This window comes from Acomys minous (genome assembly GCF_964271855.1).
Source record: "Acomys minous genome assembly, chromosome: 11".
Lineage (NCBI taxonomy): Eukaryota > Metazoa > Chordata > Mammalia > Rodentia > Muridae > Acomys > Acomys minous.
The window spans coordinates 117171690-117198277 of NC_140492.1; the positions used below are offsets into that span (position 1 = coordinate 117171690).

A 26588-nucleotide genomic window follows, 5' to 3' on the forward strand; every position below is an offset into this window, starting at 1 on the left:
TATGTGCATTTCTCATCAGCAATATTCCAGCCTGGTAAAGCCTTCTGAAAATGCAGCATGGAATAGGGGGCTTGCTATGAGAACACGCACTGAGGAGGGATGTAGAACTTCATATTAAGGACAAGTGATTAAAAATAAAACACTATTACAACATTTTAAACAACAGAGTGATGGGACTGTTCACTGTTTGGTTCCCATTAAGTTTTCCACAGAGCAATTAAATTTAATTAAAATAAATCTGCTCAGACTCAGTATATTTCTAGTTGTGTATTTGCCCAAACAAGTAAAGCCTCATTTAAGAATTTGAGAGCCAACATTCCCTTCCCATACAAACCTGTCATCTTCAATCTAGCTCCTGGGCAGATTTTTCCAGGTGATTCTTTAATGATAACTGCAGTGCCATGTATTGTACTAATCAAACTAAACTGAAGAATGAATTATAAAACTATGGTTTAAAAAAAATTCTACACCTATAGTTTTAGTCTGCCTTATATTGAAAGAGGAAGATTGAAGATAAAATAATTTGACCTGGCAAAAAAAAGAAACACATGGTCCACAAATGTCATCTGAGATCATGACCCATGTTGTGTCCTGTGTTGTTTGCCTGAAGCTATTACGTAAATGGCAGGTAAAAGCACACACACACACACACACACACACACACACACACACACACACAGGCGTGCGCGCGCGCGCGCGCATTCATGTGTATGAGCATGGTTGCGCACGCTTGCCTACATTCTCTTAAGCAAACAACATACCCTATTTTTAATCTTCAGGCAATTTTTAAAAAGTTTTCTGGAAAAAAAGAGAAAGTTTTCTGGAAAACTCAAATATTTCGATTTGCTTAGCTTAACAAGAAAAGAAAGAGGGGAATGTTTTCTCTGTTAATTTCTTCCCTATATAGAAGGACTGGTAAAATACATGATTTATATTTACTATAAAATATTTTGTTTTCTTACTGTTTTTTCCCCCAAGCCAACAAGAAGCAAACACAAATTATTAAAAAGAAAGTCAAGATGCTATTTTTGGAACTGGCTGTTGAGATCACTACTTTGTGTAAGGGGCTGCACTCCTATATTTGCTGCAGCGTTATTCATAGTGGTCAAGACATGAAACAGCCCACACTTAAGACTGAGTGTCATGCCACTTGCCACAGTAAGAATGGACCTAAAGGACATCAGATTAAGTGAAACAGGTCAGATCTGGAAAGAACAAACATGATTCTATTAATGCATGATTTTAAAAAGAAAAGGTCAAATTGTAGAGAGAAAAGTGGTTACCAGATTTGGGGAGAAGGACATGGCAGACTGTCATATATAGTGCACAAAATAGAAAATATGCTGTATTAACAAGTCTAGTGATTTAATGAACACCAATACAGGTTATTATATTATATATTAATATATATTATTAATGTCGTATATATTATTATATTCAGGATTTCCACTATATAAGTAGATCATGGCTTTTCTACACACACACACACACACACACACACACACACCCCTATCTTACAACATTGTTTATCATAAGCATATGCAATGAAATTCATTCAAACTAAGCCATCAGTTCCTTTTGAGGGGGCTTCATTCTTCTTATGAAGTCAAAAGCTGTTCAAATGTTTCAGCTGTTGATCAGAACATGGAAATTCTCTAGGACTGAAAATAATTCCAGCTCTAATCTCTTAGTCTGGGATGCATTTTTCAACTTCTTTAATGATTCTTATGCTGTACTTTTCACTTCACAGGCTTTTAAATTCTTCAAGTCTTGACCCTGGTGGACTGAAAGTCACCTTAGTGAAGAAAGGAGAGATTAAACCACCGTGACTCTGGACCCGCAGAGGATCTAAGCTGTAATTCTTTGGCTCAGAACCAGGGTCTAAAAGCAGCCATGGGGAAAGCTGCCACAGCACAGCCTTCAATTCTCTCCATGTCTGACTTGCATAATGTTGACATTATAACACCAGAGAGATCAAAAAGTATTTCAAACAATTATGACCTCTTTTCTATAAATACTTTGGAATCACTTTAAGAAACAAAATAACCCATTCTTTCCCTTTCTAAGCTGCTGTTGACATCGTCAGCAGCTCACTACTCTGCATTTATTTTTGGTCACAAGGTCAGCAGGACATCTTAAGGCGTTAAGTCGCCTGCTAAACTGTGTTTTCCAACATGAGCTGGGTGTTGAGTGAGGGAGTCGGCTACTCTTAAAGCAACACCAAGTCCAGTGCTACAGTGCTGCAAAAACATATCGTTCCTGCCCTCTGGTGAAACTCAGGTAAAGAAAACTGCCAGGTGCTCAAGACTTTCTCCGAAAAAAATCTCCCAACCCTTATTGAGGACACCTTTCTTTCCAGACAGGCGCCTCCACACCCACTTTCATTCTTCTTCTTTGTCTCTGCCATGACACATGAGTCTAGAAAGACTGAGACCACCGGGGAAGTATAAAAGAGAAGAGAGACTTATCCAGACGGCCAAGGCAGCTCACAACTCAGGGTACATCCGTCACCTAGTTCAGGTGTCTTCTTCCTTAGGACTCAGCCACATGGAAATCATGCAGAGAATAAGAGGACAGACTCGCTGGAAGCCGGAAAGTGCCCCTCTCAGAGAATATAATTAAGAGGACCGCATTCCAAGCTCCGGAAACGGACTCTGCTATGCTTAGTCACAGATGCGCGGATGGATTAGTGGGCTAATAACGCTTTGGTGTGATTTTAGTATCTCTCCCAGAGACCTAGCTTGTCTTCACCATCCATGCCCTCAGCCCACTACATAACATTGATTTCCAACGTGAAAACCCCAGCTGCCAAGCCTGACCACTATAGCCCTCTTTAAGGCATTCCCCAAGCAGCTCTCCTGGTTTTCGATTTTAAAGCAAAGACAGGTTTCCTGTTTCCTGCTACTTAAAACTTAGATTATTTCCTTTGGAGTGAACACGGCACTGCTTTTTCTTAATGCCACAGGCTGAGAAAAGGAAGGCAAGACTCACCCGCATTTCCAAGAAACGTGTTGCTGGAGATGGCCAGTACCAGGGTTAAGAACACCCACCAACGAGCCATACCGACGACACCTGCAAACGAGAAGAGGCAGAAGGTCAAGGCAAGCAGCGATGGACTGTGGTTGTGGTATAACATTCAAAGCCCAGTGAAGGAGTGAGTGTGCTGACAAGACAGGTGTAGAAGGAATCTTAGCAAGTCTTGCATTGCCTCAGACTTCAGTGCTGTCATACTTATCATGAGGTTGGAAAGAATTCTATTTCATGAGCACTTGCCGCAGGGTATAGCGTGGACAGACAGATTGTGGCTGACAGCCAGAGGATCACCTGCCCCTCATCCCCACACACCACTTCATTAACAGAGCCAGTGTAAACTCATTTTAATTTAATCTGGAAATAGAAAAAATTGCTCAACTCAGGGTTTTGAAAAAGACAAAAGAAAAAAAAAAGCAATCCTCTATAATACTAACATTTCTTAAACTTGTTTCCCAAGGACCAAATGACCTTAATTTATACTTTGAAAACACTGTACTGATGAGCCACCCCAGAGAGGTGAAAGGTGAGAAGCACCTGCTCTTCAAATTTCAAGAGAAGCCTGGTCAATTTTGATCTTACAATGACTGTGTGTGTGCTCTGAAACACCCAGGGATATACTCCCCAAGAGCGATCCGTCCTGATCTTTCTAGTCATTTAGAAGCCTAAGTGTGGCTTCACTTTCAGCCCTTCAGTCTAACGAATGAGGGAGCAACCAACAGGCTCTGTCAGCACATACCTTTATCTGAAAAAAAAAAATATAGATGTGCCTCTGGAAAAATAAACTATGGTGACTATGTCCAGGAGTCTCTAGAGACAAGTCTGGACTGGCTGGAAAGGAACTCAGTGCTCTCTTCTTTGGAGAATGACTCCTGCATTTGCCAGCTAATGCTGAAGTCTTAGTCCCAGTATTTCCACAGAACTGCCCTGTTTGCAATGTCACCCAGGCACACCTGGTCACAACTCCACCAGTTCCTATAGTGCCTCTATGGACCTCTTTTTTTTTTTTTTTTTAATTATCACTATGCAAAATTGACAGTGCTGAAATAACTCTTCTTGCTATTCCTTATTAATCAGGGTGAATTGATGAGCAGGAAGAGTTTGTTCTCAGGGATTTACAGGTGAAGTTCTGAGGCAACAGCCACGGAACTCAGAAGAGCTATTTAAAAAACATGCCAAATGTTTTACATTTTCCTTTGTAGATGGAGGACAACCTTTCAAATCCATGTTCTCCAAGTATTTTTACGTAGCAAAAACACATCTCTATGCAAACTGAGTATTTTCTTGTCTGAATATATTTGCATGGTTTCATATGTGAGGACGACCCTCGCTTCCAAACATTACCCCTTGGAGTCTTTGGCAGGTCCAAATGCGAAAGCTAACTGGGAGGCTTTGAGTAAGTGGGGTGTTATTGTGACCTGTGCCCCACCCCCACCTCCCACATTCTGATCCTTAGCTGGAAGGCTATGGGCTGACAGCTTTGCATTTGCAAACTTGAGTCACTAGCATTCTGTCCTTACTTCTAGGGGTCCAGCCCTGTAATGGTATTTTGGAGCCTCTTAGCAAAATGAATCAAATAGCTAGACCAAGTGTGTAATAGAATGAAAATGCTATTGTGTTAAAATTTCTTTGGATCTCATTAAAAAAGAAGCAGAAAACACACTGAGGAAGTGGACTCTGAATTTTAGCAGTGATAATTTAACTAGTCATCTCAGAACACAGTGTCAGGGCAGAAGCTCCTACTGCCATATACTGTCTTGATATTGGGCTGTAATAGTGAATTCTTAATTACCATTTTTTTCTGAGTAGGTATATGAAAATGTTTGTGTCTCTCAGAAGATATCATCCCTGCTTTAGAAGTTAGGTCTTTAAGAATCTCAAAAGGACCAATAAGGTGCCAGAAAAAAGTGGGATTTAGATCAGAAAACTAGTGGACAAACTTTCGCCAACCTTCAAACTTTTGTGCTGTCTTTTAAATTTAATTAAATTTCGAGCCTTGTACATGTGAGGTAGGTTCTGCCACTAAATTGCACTCTGCCTTAGTCCCCAGTCTTCTCAAAGTTGCTTCATGCTCATAAATTTTACTTGCCCCAAATGAGGAACTGGTGTTACTACAATGCTATTATAAGTCAAGCATAGCACCATATGACACCTTTTTTAAATGTCACAAAAACAAAATGAAACAAGCAAACCGAATCCCTGAATCAAAACTAGTCAGGGGAACATTTTCACACTCCAATCACAGAAAGAGGGATATTTAAAGCTGTAATTCTGTAGTGTAAATGTACCACAGTTTGTTTATCCATTCTTCAACTGAGGGACATCGATCTACCCAACGGACAGGACATTCTCCACAGTTGTGTGGACAGCGGGAACTGACTCTGACATGAACTCTAGTGTTCCATATTTGACCACTTCCCCTTGGTGGGGAGGTCTAATGGCACTCAAAGAAAGAATAAGGAGGCTACCAAGATGAGACTTGATAACCTATGATCATATAGTGGCGGAGGAAGTCCCCCTCGGTCTTAGACCTAGGGGAGGGGAATAGGGTGAAAGTGGGAGGGAGGGAGGAATGGAAGGATACAAGTGATGAGATAACAATTGAGTTGTAATCTGAATAAATTAATAAAATTAAAATAAAAAATAAAGCTGTAATTCTCCCCAGCAGGGGCTCAGAACAGTTGTCATCTGGAGCACACTGCAGAAGGGCTGGACTTGTAACACTCCAGGCATAGGAACCATGAAGAGGACACAGAACTGTAGCTGATTTAGTAGGATCCAACTGCTTTATCTGACTCCAGTTTCCCCTCTCCCATCAGTGATGTTTCAGTGGATACAGTCTAGAGAACTTGTCATTGGCTTTGATTGGATGCTGTCCCAGTCAACTTTGCTGAACTCCATGTTGAGCCTTCTGGGTTACTCTAGCTGAGACCAGATGCCTCACCTGATGTCTACAAGTCTATCTGCGGACTTCAGGGAGGACAGAGTTCTGTCACACAGAGTTTGTAATTTTAATTTAATACATAGTTGTCAGGAAGAGAGATCAACTTCAAGTTTTTTCCACCCGAATTTCCAAATTTATAAAGATGCATTAATATCAAGATAGAGGAGTTCATCCAAAGTGCCCATCTAAGAAGCACTTATTAAAGGAGAAATATACCAAATTTAATTTTCAGATTTGTAGTATTTTCCTAGGGGGAAAATCTTTCTTTAAATTTCTTGTGATATTTATTCATTCTTTGGCTACAGACTCCTGGCAACGTTTTCAGCAAGAGGGAGAGAATAGTCTTCTTTTCTTACATAATAGAACTCACACCACTTCTACTCTCAAAGTCTGAGGCATTTTGCCTGCTTCTCTCCTCCTTAAAATAGAGAATCAGTTTAAAACTAGAATAATCCAGCTGGTATATTCTGTAGACTGCCCAACAAAGAATGTTCCCAAATTATACAGTCAGCTCTATGATATACTGATCATACTGTGTTTGTGACATAGCACACAGACACAAAAAAAGAGATAAAAGTTAGATGTGGCATTTCCACCCAACATATTATAACCAATTCCAAGCAAAGAAGAAAACAGGCTACATTATTTTTAAATTAAAATGAATAAGTATTTCTTGAATGATTAGTGGCTCCTGGCATTGTACAAAGCACTATAGGGATTAATGCAAAAGTTATAAAAACTGTGTCTTTACTGTAAGAACTAGGCAATACTTGAAACCAAGAAAGGATGGATCCTACTTATATACCTAAATAGAAAGTAAAAATAGAAAAAAGAAATCAGCTATTGAGTTGAGGGGCTTAAAATTAGAACTAAATGATAGATAGGATTTTGATGTGTAACTAAATGATATATAATATTCTGATGTGTAAAGAAATTGAGACATGGTGCTATCTCAGAAAAATGGGAATAGGGCTTCCTCAAGACCCAGCTATTCCACTCCTTGGAATATACCCAGAAGATGCTCCAGCACACAACAAGAAAATTTGCTCAACCATGTTCATAGCAGCCTTATTCATAATAGCCAGAACATGGAAACAGCCTAAGTGTCCCTCAATAGAAGAATGGATAAAGAAACTGTGGTACATATACACTATGGAATACTATTCAGCTATTAAAAACAAGGAATTCCCAAAATTTGTGGATAAATGGATTGAGCTAGAAATGATCATAATGAGTGAGTTAACTCAGAAGCAGAAAGACTCAAATGGTATATACTCACTTATATCTGCATATTAGCCCAACGGGCATGTCCCACGAAAGCCTTCACTTACCAGGAAACAGAGACAGAAGAGAGGACATTCTAGTGGGACTCTAGATGTGAGATTCATGGGAGAAAGGCAAAGTAGAAGGACCCAGAGGGTCCTAGAAGCCTACAAATAGAACATTATGATAGGCAGATTTGGGCACAGGGGTCCCACTCAAACTAGGCACCAGACAAGGACAATACAGGCGGTAAACCTTAAACCCCTACCCAGATCTAGACAATGGTCAGAACACTCTCCACAGTAGAGTGGAGAGTGGGATATTACTTTCTCACACACTCTGGTGCCTCACCTCTGACCATATCCCCTGGACGGGGAGACCTGATGGCACTCAGAGGAAGGACAGCAGGTTACCAAGAAGAGACTTGATACCCTATGATCATATAGAGGGGGAGGTAATCCCCCTCAGGAACTGTCATAGGGGAGGGGAATAAGGGGAAAATGGGAGGGAGGGAAGAATGGGAGGATACAAGGGATGGGATAACCAATGAGATGTAACAAGAATAAATTAATAAAAATAAATAAATAAATAAATAAAAAGAAATTGAGACAGAGCCAGGTATAGTGGCACACACTTTTAATCTCTAATATATCTGAATTACTAATTTCTAGCTAAATACTGATTGATTAACTTAGAAAACTACTGCTGGGCATGGTGGCCCACCCCTTTAATCCCAGCACTCTGGAGGCAGAGGCAAGCGGATCTCTGTGAGTTCAAGGCCAGCCTGGTCTACAAAGTGAGTCCAGGACAGCCAGGGCTACACAGAGAAACATTGTCTTGAAAAACCAAAAAGAAAAATAAAGAGAGACAAGCTGTAGTAAACTTGTACAGACCAAAGCTCAATGTCAATGATCCAGAGCAGGGATGGATTCTGAGGGAGTTTACTTAATGTTCTGAGACCAGTGGCTAGAGATCATTGCCCAGATTCATAGTTAAAACTGGGTTAGCAAGGTAGGACAGGACTGAAGCAGCATTTTCTTTTTTTCTCTATTCTTTTTATAAATATTTTATTAATTTATTCATATTACATCTCAATTGTTATCCCATCCCTTGTGTCCTCCCATTCCTCCCTCCCTCCCGCTTTCCCCTTACTCCCCTATGTCTGTGACTGAGGGGAACCTCCTCCCCCGTATATGCTCGAAGCAGCATTTTCAATCATATACATTAGCTTTACGCTGTAGATAACATGGGAAAAAATGGATTTTCCTTAAGATAAAACTGCTTCTCGTGCTTTCTTCATTTAATCACTCAAAGGACCTGGTGGTAACTGGGTACAGGAGAAGGTGAGAGAAGACACATCTATGATAAATGACTGAGTGAACACAGGAGTGAAAGGCAAAACTACAGACAGAAACCAGGGTCCTGGGATCTGATTTGCATAGGAGGAAGAGAAGGTCACATGACTGTTTGGGCTACTTAGTGATGACAAAGCCACAAGGATTCCAGAAATGTGAGAATTATCTAGTGTGAATTTCAAGGTAAAAGAACAAGCAAAGGGAGAGAAGCCATCAATAAACGGGAGACTTGTACAGAGATGACTATTAGGTAAATTTAACATATAGACGAGACTATTTCGTGGAAAAACACCTATCTTTGTTAAAAGTAATGTTAAAACGTGTATTAATGACATGGCGGGGGTGGGGAATCTGTTCTTGTGGCTTGTTTATAATTTAGCAGAAACAAAACATCGCCCCAAACCACCGCTATCCTCTGACTTTTGTTAAATATTTTAAAGGAATGCGGACAGTGACCTCCTTAAAGTGTGCTGCTAGCATATTAATATACGGGCGGAGTTCAGGATAGAGTTGGGGCTGGAGCCCTCTCAAGCAAGTTGGGAACAACACCGTGATGACAGATGGATTAATCAGAACTATTACGTTCCTTCAAATTCTCACTTTGCTAGTCTCACTTTTTTTGATATTGAAAGAGAGCTGATCTTAAAAGTCCAGTTGAGATAGAATAGCTTATGTTGCACAGCAAAGAGCTCCAGAACATAACCTAGTAAACATGTGCGATCCAGTGTTGGTGTGTATTACTAATGAGATGTTGCAAAACTGAATTAACCCAGTGCAGAAAAATGCAAAGGCTAATCCAAACTGATACCTCAGACCACCTCTTCTAATTAGCACCAAGCATTTATTTGAATAGTTTGCATATAGAGTTTACATTAGGATTTTTTTTCACAGTGGGGATCATTTGATCAGATATAAAGTTATTTCCCTCCCATTAATGGAGGAAGGAGAAGTTTACAGAGTTTTGTTTTCAATTAAAAATATTACTTGTGCAAGTGCACACACATGTATGTGTGCATGCGTATGCATGTATGTGTGTGTGCATGTGTGTGTGTGTGCACTCATGCACATGCACATATACAAGCTACAGTACATGTCTGAAGGTCAGGATAAATTTGTGGAGTCAGTTCTCTCCTTTCTTAGCGCAGTTCTTGGGATCTAATACAGATCATTAAGCTTGCATGGAGAGTGCTTTATTTACTGAGCTACCTCTGAGTCCCACATATTTCTAAAAAAAATAACAAAAGTTGTGTGTTGCTTAACATTGGGTGCATAGTCTGAGGAAAATGTTGTTAGGTGATTATTGTCATTTCAACATGGCAGAGTTCACTTAGACTAATCTAGATGGTATAGCCTACTATATACTAAGGCTACATGATGATATATATATATACACATATACATATATATGCATATGATATTTTATGTATATAATGGATATATTCACTTGTATATGATATATTTATAAATATAAATAAAATATATGCACCTATATGTTCATATGTATGCATTTATGCATGTAGTATGACCTAGTTATTACCAACTAGCAACAGGAGTTTAAAATAAATGCAAGAGAAAATGATGTAATAAAAATGCAGTAACCAATTGGTCCCTCTTGTTTTCACAAGTAGATATGTACCCTAAAGCAATGGTAGAAAGTATAGTGCAATTAGCTTTGTGCGACTGGCAATGTAGCAGGTTTACCTAACTCTAAGCCTAAGCCCACCCCTAATTATTACCCACACATGAGTAATGTAGTTCACTATGTTATGAAGTCAAGCGGTGAAAGGAATGTCTCATCTTCATTATGATAGTATGAGAGCACTCTTGGGTATGGATCCTGGTGTGGTCTGAAACATAGTTATGTAGAAAAAGGGTGGGGTTTTTGGTTTTAGTTTTGTTTTGAGATTGCTCTTTTCTCTGGAATCTGGTGGGATTTCAGGATAGGAACATTAGTTATATGTATGGTGAGGTATAGATGAAAATGGCTCTAGTAGATCTTTTTTCCACCCAATGAATAAATATATGTTGTTTATGTTGGAGCTGACCAACTTAAGTTACCTGTGGTTACTAAACATTTGAAATATGGCTAATGTGACTTAGGAGTAAAATAATTTTATACTTCATTTAATCATAATCAACTGTTTTAACTACACACTTATGTGTATTTGGATAAGGTTGGAAGGTGAATATGCTTTTCCAACTGTACAGTTTATGATCTAAATTAAGGTCATAAAATTTAGTAGCTAACTTGAATATGTTAAGTATCAACTACATATAGATCTTAAAGACTTGATAAAAATGGATTCAGAGTATATAAATAATTGTACTGACTGCATATTAAATTTCTAACTTAGGTTATTGAGTTACCTAAAATATTACTATATTTAATATTCATTTCTTATTTTTCAAATGTGATTAGTTAAAAAATTTAAATATATAGTATGCAATAACTTTCTAGTTGGCAACATTACTCATACAGTTTATGGTTCAAATGTTTATATTTGCACTAAAACATTAAGCTCATTTATGCTCATATTATACTATTAACACATATTTTGTAACACAACAATAAGCAGTTTAAAACATTTTTAGAAACATAAACATTACGAGCATGCCTTCTGAGGTCCCCGCAAATGCAGAGCAACGGGGACCCAAGAGTCACAGAAGTGTTTGGAGTCTTCAGTGCGATGACATTCACCAAGGGTTTGCAGGGGTTTCTTAGAGTGGGCGTTACTTTTACTGCCATATGTGTAACTATCCACAATGTGCTGTGGACTAACAAGTGTCTCCTTATGGTCTCTCTGGAATTACAAAAAGCCCATGATCTGCTTTCTGCCACCCTCTGCAGTGTAAATACCTCTGCTAAAGCTGATTTTAGCCCACCAATATGAAGCCAGTAGAAGTTGGATCCAGCCCATCACTGGCAGGGAAAGTGGCAGTCTCTGGCTAGCTCTATGTAAAGTATCAGGTACAAAGACTGAGGAATGTGCTGACCCGAACACAAAATGTAAGAGGGCTTCAGCATGAACCCTGGACATTTGATTTCACCTAATGACATCTAATCGTCTGTCAGCAGATCCTGTTTAGTTAATAATCACTCAGAGATACATACCCAGGTCTACAGACATTGTAATAGCCCTCTCACCTTCATCTTCATTTCAGAGAAGGTAAGGTAAGTAGTTAGATGAGAAAACTAGGTTCAAACCCAGCCTTTACTCATTATAAAGACTTTTTCCATAAAAAACCCCTCAGAATTAGATTAAAATGACTTATTCAAATAATTTTTTATTCTTCAATAAATTGCTGATTATTAGAGCTCTGAGAATGGCACCACATTGTTTCCATAGAGTAGACCGAGAGTGGGGCTTAATTTATATACTATGTGAAAGTGAAGACTGTGTGAGTGGTAAAGCAATCAATTTATGTCACATGAGGCTGCAGAGAAGGGAAAAGCCTGCTGTCAAGTAACATGTGTTTCCTGGGACTATGGAGGAATGTTTTCTGTTTGTGTTTATGTGTGCAAGGAGTTTAACGTTCTTACATAGAGGTCCAATTGTGTGGGAACTCTGCTAAGGGTTGATACATTACTTCAATAATTGTTTCTGATATTATTGCAGAGCTCAGATAATTTGTTTTAGTACAGATTTTTAGAGCTGATTGAGTAGATGAATTCTAACAGTATGAGGGCTGGCTTAAGGTGGGGACCCTTCCTGGGAGACCAGAGAGGAAGCATGGTCTCCCCCCTTTTTTATGGACTTAAAGCAGAAAGAACATTTTGGCAGTCAGGTGTTTGGAGCTCTTTTTATATATGTGTGTGGCAATCTTCTTCAGAGAGGAACTTCCTTGGTGTCAGGACATTCTATTTAAAGTCAGCAGGGTGCACTGAGCACTTTGCAGCAACTCCCTTAAGGAATTCTCCTTTAGATGCTAAAGTCTAGAGCACTGCTTCTCAACCCGAGGTGGTGGTGCTGGTGCTGGTGCTGGTGTTGGTGTTGGTGTTGGTGTTGGTGGTGGCAGTGCTGGTGGTGGTGGTGGTGGTGGTAGTGGTGGTGGTGGTGATGCTGGTGCTGGTGGTGGTGGTGGTGATGCTGGTGCTGGTGGTTGTGGTGGTGATAGTGTTGGTGGTGGTGATGGTGGTGGTGGTGGTGGTGGTGGTGGTGGTGGTGGTGATGCTGGTGCTGGTGGTTGTGGTGGTGATAGTGTTGGTGGTGGTGATGGTGGTGGTGGTGCTGCTGTTGGTGGTGGTGATAGTGGTGGTGGTGGTGGTGGTGGTAGTGGTGATGCTGGTGCTGATGGTTGTGGTGGTGATAGTGGTGGTGGTGGTGATGGTGGTGCTGCTGTTGGTGGTGGTGAATAACCCTGCTACAGAGTCCCATATCACATATCCTGCATATCAGATATTCACATTATGATTCACAACAGTAGCAAAATTATAGTTACAAAGTACTAACAAAATAATGTTATGGTGTGTGGGGAGCATTACAGCATGAGGAACTGTATTAATGGGTCACAGTATTAGGAAGAGGGAGTAGAGGGCCATTAGCTCACCCAGACTGACTTTACTTGGTATATTTATGGATTTACAATGCAGTCATGATTCTTACGTGCAAGAGACAAACCAGTCTTGTGGTGCTGATTTGAACAGAGTGTCCTTTCTTACAGCACTTTATGCCATTTCCTTCATCAAGCCCTTTTTTATTTTCAAATCAGAGTTTGAAAAAGGAAATCCCTTGTTACTTACTAGTTTCATGGCTTCTCTCTTTCCACAATTAACTCCTTTAGACTTCTGAGTTATAAATGTTTCCCTTATTTTTGAGATTGTAATATAATATCATTTAACCTTTCCCTTTCTTTTCCTTCCTCGAAATCTTTCCATAGTTCCCTCCCTGCTCTCCCATGGCCTCTTTTTCATTAGTTGCTTTTACCTGAATATATGTCTATGTGTATGCATATATATTTCTAAATATAACCTGCTCAGTCTGAATAATGTTACTTGTATGCATATTTCAGAGCAGACTTTATATTTGACAACCTAGTGGTGTTGTCCTCGTGGTTCCTTGTGGTGGCGTTCCTTGTGGTTCTTTGTCTAGAGCTGATGATTATTAATAACCATGTTAGAACATAGAGAAAATGGAAAATATTATTTAAACAAATTTAAAGTTACTGGAATTACGTGCTCTGAGATAGAAATGCTATTCGTTTCAACTAGTTACTAGGACTATGGGATGGAGGTTTTCACTGAACAAAGTCTTCAAACAAAAGCATTCCCTGTCTTGATAAGATAGCGATCCAGCCATGAGCAATGTGACAAGTCAGACTGTCCCACGTGATTTGAAATCTTTAAGGAATGCAGGTGTCCCTGCCTCTTTTGCACAATATCAGAAATGTAGGGTTTTTTCCTCCAAAGACAGAATTACTTTCATAACATATGAAACGAAATCTCTTTGTTTTTCTAAATTCTTCTTGTTAGAGTTGTCCTTTTCAGGTAAACAAACTGGGAATGAACAAATTAAGAGTGAGGCACTGAGCTCTCCTGGGGAACATGCTGCTAGAGGGGTCGCAATGGCAGGCTGCAGGGCCAAGCCATCATTGCTTAAAGTGGTGGGTGACTTGGGTGGTCATCAACCAGGGAATCTTGATTAGCTTTCCTGAGTACCAGTCCATGATTTCATGACAAGTGGAATCATTATCATTTATTAAGGGTCACCCATGTCCTGACATTACTGGGCTCTTTGTGTCTCTGTTCTTCTGCTTATCATCAAAGGAGAGACAGTAACTGTGCCTTGATGACTCTTTTATCTGTAACAACTAGCATTGGAATTTGCTCATTACAGAAGTACATCAGACATCTTATTATTTCATTCAGTCTTCACACAGACACTGAAAATCAAACCTCATAGAACAAAAGAGAAAATGGAGGTTTAGAGGCATAAAAAGACTAAGAGAATCTCCCCAACTCACAAATCTAGGCTATGTCTGGGCAGGATCTGGAGGCATTCTCAGTGTGTGTAAAGCCTGCCTTTAACTTGTCTACTTCTCAGTAGTAAACTACACAAACCAAGATTTTATCAGTGAATGAGACTAAAACTAGGAAGAGCAAGAAGAGTAGAAAGATTAAATTTGAGACTGGGATTATAGAAAGAGACAGACAACACAGTATTTCCTGTGCATAGGACTGCCAAGGGTGGCAATAACATCAATGCTGGCACATCGATGCTGGCGTGACAACTTATAAATGTCCATGTAGCAGCTTACTCAAGAGTTGCACCAACTGAGGAGGAACATAATAGTTGTCTCCTTGCCTTAGAGCCTTCAAGAAGGCTCTGGTCTACTTCTGAGCACACTGCTTAAGGGCTCCTCTGTGTGCTCAATAGATGACATGGGGTCACCACCCTGCCCACTTAAGTCTATAGAAATAGAAAGAAGCTACTTTGGCCAGATTGACTGTCTGCAGGGGAGATAGAAATCCCAGGCAGATCAGCTTCATGTCTCATCTCTAAGGCGTTCACTACATACTAATCACTACAGTCTTTAGGATCACAGGCACTTGAACTTAGATCATTCATTGTTGATGGCTGCAATAACAACTGTGCTGTAGAACAGTCTAACACAGCAATTATCAACCTGTGGGTTGCGACCTCTATGAGGGTCGCATATCAGATATCCTACATATAAGATATTTACATTAGTATTTATAACAGTAGCAAAAGTATAGTTATGAAATAGCAATGAAGTAATTTTGTGTTGCAGCATTAGGAAGGTTGAAAGCCACTGGTCTAACAGAAATGCAAGTCACACGTACCATTTTAAACCTTTTTGTGGTCACCTTCAAAAAGGAGATAGCTGGATTATGTTAATTTTATTAAAATATATTTTTCAATCAGCTCACTGTGTTCTAGTTACATCAAAAGTAAAAATATCACACAGGTAGATTAAAGTAGCTGTTCAATCACTTGCCAATCTTAAGCTGTGTGAATCTCAGTAAAATTCTGTACAGAAAAAAAAATGGACACTCAGAACCAATGGAGCTTTGCTTAGGATTTTACACTTTCACTATCAATTATGTTTCTGATTGCTTATTCACCACAAAAAAGAAAGAAAAAATAAGAAAAAACCTTCCAATGTAGTTGGAGCTAAAAAACAAGCAAACAAACCAAACCAGCAGCAACAACAATAAAACTATAACAACAACAACAACAACAACAACAACAACAACAACAACAACCAAATAGCTTTATGTCCTCTTCTATGACCTGTGTTCTTTTCCTGCTGTCTGTCCTTCCTCATCACCTAATAGTAGCCTCTCTTGGTCTCTTTCTATATCTATTATGGTCTCTTTATATATTATAGGCTAAGATCTACATATGAGGAAGAACATGTGGGTTCCTTTCTTTCATCTTCCTTGAAATTTTGCTTTCCAAGTCCTTCCACTTTCTTCCAGATTTTCATGATTCTACTCTTCTCACAGCTGAATAATGTTCCATTTTGTACATGTGTCACATTTTATTAGTCAGTCACCATTGGTAGACATCTAAGTTGGTCCATTTCCTTCCTATCATAGATAGCACAGTAATAAACATGGATATGGAACTATCTCTATGGAGGGTATAGAGTCCTCAGAATATATGCTCAGGAGTGGAGTGATTGCATCATATGGTAATCTCTCTCTCTCTCTCTCTCTCTCTCTCTCTCTTCTTTTCTTTCTGTTTTAGTCTTCAGATACAAAGTTTCCTGTAGCCCAGCCTGTTCTAGAGCTTGCTATACTTACGTCTCTTGCCTTTACGCCCAGCTCATAAGTGGACTTTTCAACAATCATCTGTGTCAAATGGTTGAGACAGTAAATAGGAAGTTATGAACCAACATTATTATTCTATGAAGTAGCAAGATAAAGAAATACACATGGAGGTGAAATCGCCTAGGCAATGTTCCAAAATGTCACTGATGAACTGGGTGGGCTAAATGCTGGTGGGCTTCCTCCAAGATTTCCTAATGATTCCATCAAATGTTGGCTGACTTAGGTCCTGCTGTCAAGAGACTTTTCAGGTGCAACTAAGATGACCAATCAACTGAGTTTTAAAATAAGGTGAATATCTTGCTACGGGGACCTATGAAAGCAGAAGAGGAAACCAGTCACTGCAATGGCAGAGAGAGCAGAGAAATTAAGAATTTGGGAGGGACTTTATCTGCCTTTAGTGGAGGAATAGCTTGAGGTGCAGTCCAAGCAGCCACTGGCAGCACAAACTGGCTTCTGGCTGCCTACCAGCAAGGAAACTGAAATACAGTCTCACAACAGTGAGGACCTGAGACCAGCCAACAGCTCTAATGAGCTTGGAAGGAACATCCAGAAGGCAACATATCCTTGGGATACCTTGACCTCATCCCTGTGAACTCTAAGCAGAGACCCCAACTGAGCCACACTGGGCCTAGACATCTATATAAGTGTGAAGCAATAAGGTAGTGTTTTAAGCCATTGAAATTTGTGGTAATTTGTTACAGAAGCAATAGAAAATGAAGAAAGGCTCTAAAAGTCTGTAATTAAGCCTTAGGCTGGCTTCCTAGATCAGGAAGATAATAAATGATTCAATCTTATCTGTATGCAGAAATTTGGAGGCAATGGGGACTTTAATAATAATGTCTACTGACAATTGTTATGAGATGATACAAACAAATCAGATGGTAAATAATTTATAGTTTTGTCTCCTGCAATTTCCTGGGATAAGAAGATTTTGACCTAGAAAGTAGAATGTGTTAATGCAGACAGCAGCAATGTTCTCTTATACGTTAGGCTCATTAATTATCCTGTATTTCAACTCTAGAGTCACCAAGTCACCATCTGAGTTTTATCTTATTTTCCCAAGTTTATTTTTAAAAATTTAATACAGTAGTCAACTGAGGTAGAATTTTTTTCTTAATGCAGTAAGGAATGAAAAACAAAAAGGTTTTATTCAGGAACATTGGTCTATTCTCTTGACTTTGGCTTGTGTTAACTCAAGCCCAGATGTCTGATTACCTCTAGACTACCTAAAATAATTTATTTCTTGAACACATAAATCTATATGAGATTATACGAGGGAAAAACAAGAAAGTCTGGAAGATGACGTGTTCATGTGTTTGTTGGCCTTTTTTCATCTTAATTCAAGGCCAAACTAGCAATTAAAAACTGGAATACATGAGTAGTAAAGTAAATCAAACCCAAGGTTGAAACCTATCACTGAGTGGGGGCAAAGGTAAGATAAATAGGTACAGTCTGTGATGGCCACTCCATCTTGGTGGCACAAGTGCAGAGCTTGGCTCAGGAGGGCTTGTTTCTCATCCTCCTAAATGAAACATTTAATTCCAAGGATATTCATGTTTGCATGTTTACTTTCTAAGGAGCCCACCACAGTGCATGTCAGGAAATTATGTGTTTTTTAAAAATCAGATGGATGATGGAGAAGCACTGGAACCAACAGGTTGAGCGAAACTGTGAACCACCACTATTTACACACTGTCCATCCACAAGAAAGTCAAAGAAATAGACATGTGAAATGATTTTTATCCCTGAAATGCCACTGATTGAAGTTCAGAAATACACCGTTCCCCCTCCATTCAAATTGAAATGATCAGAATGGAATTTTTACATTTCGATTATTTACGATAAAGAAGCAACTCTGTAAGAAATCAGAAGGAAGTTTTTCACACAATAAAATTCCCTAGTGCTAAAGAACCAAAGGGAGCCATTGCAGACAGTGGGCCATAGTATTATTGGATGGCTGTAAACAGCTAAACTAAGTGCTACTGAAGTTGTCTACTGAAATGTCCTGGGGTAAAAGCTCTCTGACCTGTAAACAAGAATTCCCCAATGCAGACACAGGTGCAGCTGCCTCTCATGCCTATGGTGGTTCAGTTCTATCTATTTCAACTGAGTCTTAGAGTCATCCTCTGATTCTTATCTTGTTTGCTGGGTTAATTTAAAAACCACCACCACTGGCCTTTGTGAGGTCAAGGCCTGCCTGGTCTACAAAGTGAGTCTAGGATAGCCAAGGCTACACAAAGAAACTCTGTATCGAAAAATAAAACAAAACAAAAACCAAACAAAGAAAAAACCTACCACAACCAATAACAACAACAACAACACCACCACAAACTGACACCTGGACCAAATCCTTATCCTATGGACAAGTAGATTTATCTTTTCTATTTCTTATCTTTTTAATTAGTTCACAGTTCACCCAGTTACCTAAGCTGAAGACTAATTTCTCCAATTATTCTTACATTTAAGTTAGCACCATAAGAGGAGAATTTTTTTTATTTTGGCCTTGTCACTGGAATGTAGTGCTCTTCCCTGTCCTTCCCCACCTCATCTCTTTCATGTACTTTCAACAACCTCCTTTCTAGTCTGCCATTCTTTGCCTTTCAGGTTGCTGTTTGACAGATCATTCTTTCAAAATCACATTCAAATACCATTATCCTCATTGAGTTGCTTCTACCCCCATGACTTAATAAATCACTCTTTTATGCCTATACTGATTTTTAACCTCTATTACATGCCACAAATCAAAATCTCAAGACTATGGACTCTTGTGTGGAAGTGGTGAGGTCAGCTTTCCCATTGGTCCCTCATCCTCAGCACCCTCAGAACACACACCATTCTTTACTATGCTTCTACAGGACAGACAAACAGAAAATAAAAATCTGGAGAATACAAAGTAACAAAGAATTGATGAAATTGTGTAAGTGTAAGTGACTTTTCACTTTTCTTTCATCAGCTGCATGAATCATGAATTTTTCCACTGAAAATCATCACTAACGCCACTAGATATCTTAAGACGCAATTTCTTGGATGATAAAGAGCTTTTCTAATATCTGTTAATCATAGTGGTCAAAGTAAGTCATGATGGGGCCCAAGAAACCTCCTGAGGAGGCAGAATCAAGTCTAGAACCTAGAAGAGGGATGGGGCCCCAGGTACCATTCTAGCTTTGTTTCCATCTATAGATGTGGAAAGTGAAACCAGAGTAGTGAAAGAAAGTGTATAAGACCCTGCAGGTGGCTACAACTTGGTTAGGTGAGCACCCAGGCCACATATTCCCAGTCTGATGGGCAGCTTCAGTGTTTATATTACCTGTAGCCACGTTGTTTTCAAGAAGCATTTCAGGGGACAATCAGACACATTCATTCCAAGGCTCATAGTTACCAAACTCACATGTTCTGGTGTACTGTTAGTCATTAGGCATAAACAAATCATAACAATATGAACAATGATTCCCATCTGTCTTGCCTCAACTGGCTTGCTAAATATACATCATCCCTCAGTGGTGACCACGCTCTTCTTGCCATTTTCTTCTAAGTGGGCAAAAGTCTAGACAATTCTAAGAGAAGTATTTGCTTCCAACCAACATCTAGATGAAATAATTTGTTAGGACTTTGGAAAAAAGTTATTCTCCATAAAAAAAGCAAGCAAGCAAGCAAACAAAAACAAACAAACAAACAAAACCCCAAAACATAGCATGTCTGTAGCCCATCAAGTCTTACAGTAGGAATAATAAACTCACAGAAAGATACATCCAGCTCTGTGTGATCTGATCTGACTTCTCTCTACTCTATTTTTTTCCAAACTTCCTCTGTCTACAAAGCCATCTCTATATCTCTAGGCCCTTTGCTTCCTTTCTCTTCCAGCTTCATCTACCTTTGCTATGCCTTCCCTGAACCTTAGCTCAAGGTCTTCTAGTGGCAATGCCTACCTCTTATGTAAAGTCAGGTGATTTTCTTCTCTAAATCCATAGAAGCCTTGACAAACTTCTCCTTTACAGTCAGTGATTTTCTCTTCTCTCTTTAGAGGATGCTCTTGGGATCTTTCCCTACTCTCTACTACAGTACACAGCAATCCAGTTTTAAATGAATTATTGTCAGAGATGACAGAGATCTCAGGACAGCATTTTAAAAGGTGTTTGGAGGTGGTAGGAACATGGTCTTCTGCTGAAAGTTTACCTGGATGCCTCAGAGGAAGATAGGAAAATGATAGTTTCTGTCAGAACAGTCAAAGAAAGGTGATTTTGATTAACCAAGCAGGAAGAAGCCTAAGGCATCAGACTTAATCAGTGAAGATCTAGGTCTAAAACTACAGAAGGGCAAAGTCTCGGTTTTCCTTTTCCTCAAAATGATGTCCATCACTTAGACTTCAAAAAAGAGGAAGACAATGAAAATTAAACATGCAAGATCTTTAGGGCATTTTCATTGATGTAAATTCAATGCAGAAACGGAAAACATGGAACAGAACTAAGACTTTGAAGTATTTCCAGATGCAAAGCTTAATCTCTCAAATTGTACCGGCTCCATAAACGGACTGGTGCTCAGAAAACTACTTCCTGCAGTGAGTAGACTTTGGAAGCCTGAATTACATCTCACTGATGAAGGCAGCAAGCACTCAGCGGCTTTGCCAGCACTTGCTCACACTTGGAAAAGAATTACTTGGAGACTTAGAGGGAAGAAGGGTACAGAAAAATCTAGGTAAAATAGAAATAAATAAAGTGGAAGCAAAATAAATAAGTGCAAGCTTAGCTAGGTCAGAAACTTATTTTTTTTTTTTAAATGCAAAAAGCAAGTAGGAAAAGTGACAGAGGCCTGTCTTGACTTTCGGAACATTTAATCAGAGTTAATCACACAGACATACAAACCAACAATCCTATAGGCACTTCTGAAATCAAGGCTGGCTATTGTTATAATATCTTTCAGAATTTATATCAAGAACATTTTCCATTTTCTACTCCATTCATTTACCTTCTGGTAGAGAAGCTAGGGTTGAAGTTAGAATTTTATAGCAGTTCCGTAGTCACTGATTGGGGTGGCTTGGTCTGCAGCTCCTAGTAGTTGTTGCTGGGTATATAAATCTCTGAAAATCCCCATAAATTAATAATCCTCTATCTTGTGATCTCTCCCCCTCGCTTGCATACACCAGGTGCCAGAAGAGTAAATCAGTTGTGTCAGATGATTGCTTCATCCAATGCAGCTGTTGCCCTTTGCCCAGAACATTTTAGGATGCTTCCAACTGAAGTGAAGGACAAGGTGAGCAGGAGTCTACCTGAGGCCGTAAGATCATGTAAGAGGAGAACTGAACGTTAGAACTTGAGGCAGACGATGCTTTTCATCCAGATAGATGGAATACAATAATTGGGTAATTTTAATCTGGTCCTATGACACTTCACAGAAGAGCAAGAAAAAGAGCAGAAGTCCACTGGTGTCAAATTTAAGTTCCCCATCATGCAGAACATTCAGTATTTTTTTAACTGAAGAAATTAATGCAAAACCAAATTCTGAAATACCATGGTACATTGAAAATCCTAGCATATTTTATTTTGTTGTAGACATTTACCTATTCATAATAACTGTCTTTAACTATAACACTTTTAGTGTGTCCTATGTATTGCTTCTTCCTTCACCTCAGTCCACCAATGTTCCTGACCATCAAAGAGTAATTATTTGAGAAGGAACATGCCCTTAGATGATACTTTTTGTTCATTTTAGTTGTTTTATTTATTTTTTGAGGACATTTCCTAAGAAAGTGTTTGTTATGTAGCTCAGGATGACCTTGAACTCTTGATTGTCTTGCTTCAGCCTCTAGTCGCTGAGTGCTGCGATTACAGATGTGCACCACCATGCTTTGTTTGTTGGGTGAGTTTTAATTATCTTGTGACTGAGCTCTCTCAGATAAAAAAAAGAGGTCACAAGTCAAGAGAAGTTACAACATACCAAGCATTTGGTAAATTACACACACAAAATGCAAAAGGGTGACTGCCCGGGTCTGAATTGTGCTATAGTTCTTGTAACTACTCATGTGGTTATTAGACAAATCATGGTTCTGAATAACTTCACACAGAAGACTGTGAAATGGATATTCTCCTGTGTGAGTAACAGTCCTGTCCACACTGTTACTACAAGAAGACATCTGTGATCCATGACTGCTGACAGAATTAACGCGCTGGTTACTAGACGTGTTCGTGTAGCTAGCTTTTTGAATTATGGATGGAATGAACCAGCCAGTGACATGTGACACATTCAAGCCCCTTTAGGACAAGATAGTCTTAAAAGGAGGCTGTCCGAATAGATGACAGTGACTAGCACTGATAATTGCAGTGATTCTACTGTGGCTAATTTGTTTTGAAAGCATGTTTTGGACATACAGAAACTGACAGCATGGTAGATACCTCTAAAACACATTTGTAAGACAAAATTCAGTACCCATAAATACCTGTCTCCAGAGTTTGCATTACTTATCAGAAGTCTGTGTGTAATCTAAAGGCTTTCTCTACCTTCTTTGTCTATTTCATATCTTCAAGTTGCCTTTTCAGCCGGTTTTGAGTCCATTATATTCTCGTTATCTTTTCTAGAAATACCCAAGTCCTAATTTAGACTTCTAATTTAGACTTGAGGAATGCTTTCCTAACTCTCTCTGATTCATGTTTACACACACACACACACACACACACATACACACACACACACATGAAACACACATATGAAACCCTAAAAATGACAACCTTGTGAATAAACATTTAAAATACTTTATTCTTAGGATTAGTACAACAATCTGTGCTATGCTCTAAGTACAAGTTGCTAATTGCCAGTCTTAGCTATACTGTCTACTTTGAATTAACAACAGGACCTACTAAAAGACATTTCACAGACAACCTTCTAGCTGACTGTGGTCACATGACTCCATTCTGCCTATCAAGTCATCAGGGAGTAGCATGTAATTTTGGAAAGTAAGTATCCTCTTTTCCTTCTCCTGCTGGATTGGGTGCTGTGTAGTCCTAAATAATGGGGATTGTATGCAAATCTAAATCTTCTTAATTTATAATTGAAAGGGGATCTTTTCTCCTTACTTCTCAGATTCCAATGTAAGTAAGTGGGGGTGTGTGAGGGTGTGGGGGGTGCTGAGTGAAAAGACTTATAGAACAACATAACCAAAAATGTCACCCAAATACCCAAAGGAAGACAATGCACCCAAGTGCACAATGTTTGCATTTGCCTTCTTATAAATATTCAAGAGTAATTCCTCCCTTTTCAAGAGAGTAATAAATCTCATTGTAGTGTTGAAGCCAGATATATTTGGAATACTTAGAAATTGCTAGTAGGTTTAAAAAAACATTAAATTAAGCCTTTTTATTGTCAGTGACAAGTTTTATTGGGGGGCAAATTATTAGACTTTACAGAGGCAAAGGGCTTGTTAGGTAAGAATGCTACTTTGGCCTAATAAAGAAAATGGATGGCATTCTGTTTTTTGTTACAATTCAAATCTCAAGCTACTAGAGGTTTCATCAATTAAAAATATTTGTACTAAGAGAATAAGAAAGTGAGGCTGGGCTGCCCCTTTCTAGGTTTTTGTACCAGCTCCTATAAACCACTTGGACATAAAGTTGTGCATCATGAGATAACATGAACAAGGTAAACTGAAATCTACTTCAAACAGAATTGCAGCTGCAGGCCCCTGGAGAGAACATTTTAATCATCTGGACTTTGTCATAGTGATGTCAGCATACTTTAGGTTTTTACATTTCTCTTGGTTTTCAAAACTAGCTACCCAATAAAAAATATTAACCTTAAAAATGACTTTAAAATATAACCAGTGCCAGAACTGCTGGATGATGTGACACAGGAAACTAATAATTTGAACTTCTTCTTTGTGCCAAACATTACAATTATAGGATTTTTTAATATTTTAAAATGAAGACAACAATATCTGTGAGACATTTGAGTAAGCAATTACCATTAATGGGATACACGCTGATAATCTACAACATGTTTCTCATAAAAGTTCCAGAAAGAAAGGATTTATTTCAACTATGAAGAAATGGAAAATGTTATAAATTATAATTTTATAAAGCTGAAGAAGGGATTCAGATTATATATTAAATGCCTATATTAATCAACAGAGAGTACTACAAAGCATTAAAATGTAGAAAGTCTTAAGAAAGTACTTCAAATAAGAGGGAGTTTAGAGAGATATAGTAAAAGATTTTTCTTTAGCAACAGCAGATGCTAGATTATAAATCAAGACATTTAAAATGTTAGAGAATAATCCATTCACAAGTTGAATTTGATATCCAACTAAACTATCACTAAACACTAAGTGGACTATGACACTTTTACTACCTCAGGAGTATTTAAATTATACAGTAAAGAGCTATCTGCATGCTAAAAACTTTTTCCTTTAAACAAACAAACAAAATATAAAACAAAATAACTATCTCTTCCAACTATTCTAGTCATTGCCATTTCAGTTATTGATTTATTTCTCCATTTCCCTTGAAATCAAAGATTTTTGAGAGAGGCACACGTGCTGCTATGTATCGGAAGGGTAGGCAACAACCAGAGGCATCACTATGATAGCAAGTGTGTGATGGAGAGATGGGAGACAAAGAAAAGGGAATGGTGTGCGCACTATGAAGAGAGCTGGAGACCTGGGGGTGGTGAGGATCAGCTTGATGGGAATGGCCTGCACTGCCGCCTGAGGTCATGGTGAAGTCCTGTGCTACCATTCAGGAACATGGCTGAGACCATGGCCATGCAGTTGATATCCTCTGTGGCTCATGTTAGCACCATAGGCCATGCAATGTCCCTGGGCTGGATTGCCTGCTGGAGCCATCTCAACGTCCAAGAGCTGCACAAAACTGGCCCTGCCCCTCACTAGCTGCAGCACAGGAGAGCAGGCCCTGCCCCTCACCTGAGCAAAGCAGAGACCTGGCCCTGGTGACATGAGTGTGAGAGATCTAGCCCCACCTGTGCAAAGCAGGAGAGTTGACTCTGATGGCATAGTCGCAGGAGAGCTGGCAGGCTAAACAACACAGCTTCCATCCAGGTCCAGATCGAGGCCTTCGAATGGGCCCACCTCAACATCTACCCCATCTATGAACTGTTGGGGTACAAGAAGGGGGCCGGCCAGTCCTACAGAACCAAAGCTGCAGGATCTTCCTGACTCAGAGCAGTAACAGGATATCTGAGAGAAGACGTAGTAAGGTTCCAGTATTGATGGTGTAGCAGAAGCCAGAGGCCTCAAACCACAACAGTGACTCATCACAATGAATATCTGCAAGTAAAGCTGTTTGGGCAAAAGAGAATACTGTGTGAAACACTGTGATCCAGTAGAGCTTCCTCAGTAAGCTGAGGGTTTTTTTTTAATGTTAATTTTCTCTCTTTTTTATTTTTATTTTATGTTTTCTGGGGTGTTGGGAGGTTGAATAAGGGCAGATACGGAGGAGTGGGGAGATGATTGGAATTATGGTGCATGATATGAAATCCACACTGAATATATAAAATGTTAAAAGAAACTTTTTGAAAAAATAGTTATATTTCTGTCTCTAATTCTTTTTTGTTCAGTTTCTTAAACCAATTCTAATCTTTATATAATCTTGACATTTCTTATCTGGGTCTGATAACAGGTAAATTCATCTCAATAATGAAAGAACGTGCCATGTCCTGGTTTAACATGCTTGTACTGGCAGCCCATCTCACTTGGAGTAAATGACAAAGTGCTTACTGTGTTCTGAAAGTCTTATCTAATAGTCTTCCATCCCTGATCTCTGCCTCCATTTACCACACACCCTTCTTACTCCTTCTGCCTCAACAAAACTGATTTCTTTGGACATCAGGACATAAAATAGTACTGAATTGACAATAAAAGGCATCACAAGGCAAAGTCGCTGTAAAGGACATAGCAGTTCAAAACAAATGTCATACACCTGCAAATGCCTGAGTTCCTACCTATAAACAAGCCAAAAAGTCACTATCTTCAGTGACTGCAGAGACTATCTGAAGCAAGCACACAAGGACTTTTCTTTTTCTGTTATTAATAAGTGTTAACTATTGAGAATCCATTTAGAAGTGCTTGCCGAGATTTCTTGGAAATAGAATCAGTGACATTAAAATTTTTACTTCCTTTATTACCCCAAAATAGCTATACATTTATATGAGCATTTCCAACTATCCTTCACAAATGTTTTCCAGCTTCCAGTTTCAATTG

General features: G+C 39.1%; 1 protein-coding gene across 4 annotated transcripts in view; it reads right to left on the bottom strand.

Annotated features, from left to right (window-relative positions):
- The window catches only part of GHR (growth hormone receptor), a 233514-nt gene that overhangs the window by 124738 nt on the left and 82188 nt on the right, over positions 1-26588 (bottom strand). For 3 of the 4 annotated variants that reach the window (XM_084800688.1, XM_084800690.1, XM_084800689.1), the window contains one exon: positions 2992-3072. In XM_084800688.1, coding sequence (XP_084656814.1) covers positions 2992-3061 — 70 coding nt within the window. In that variant the 5' untranslated portion in view covers positions 3062-3072. Of the gene's footprint in view, positions 1-2991; positions 3073-3208; positions 3233-26588 lie in introns of those variants that run through there. The other variant, XM_084800691.1, reaches the window with a different exon arrangement.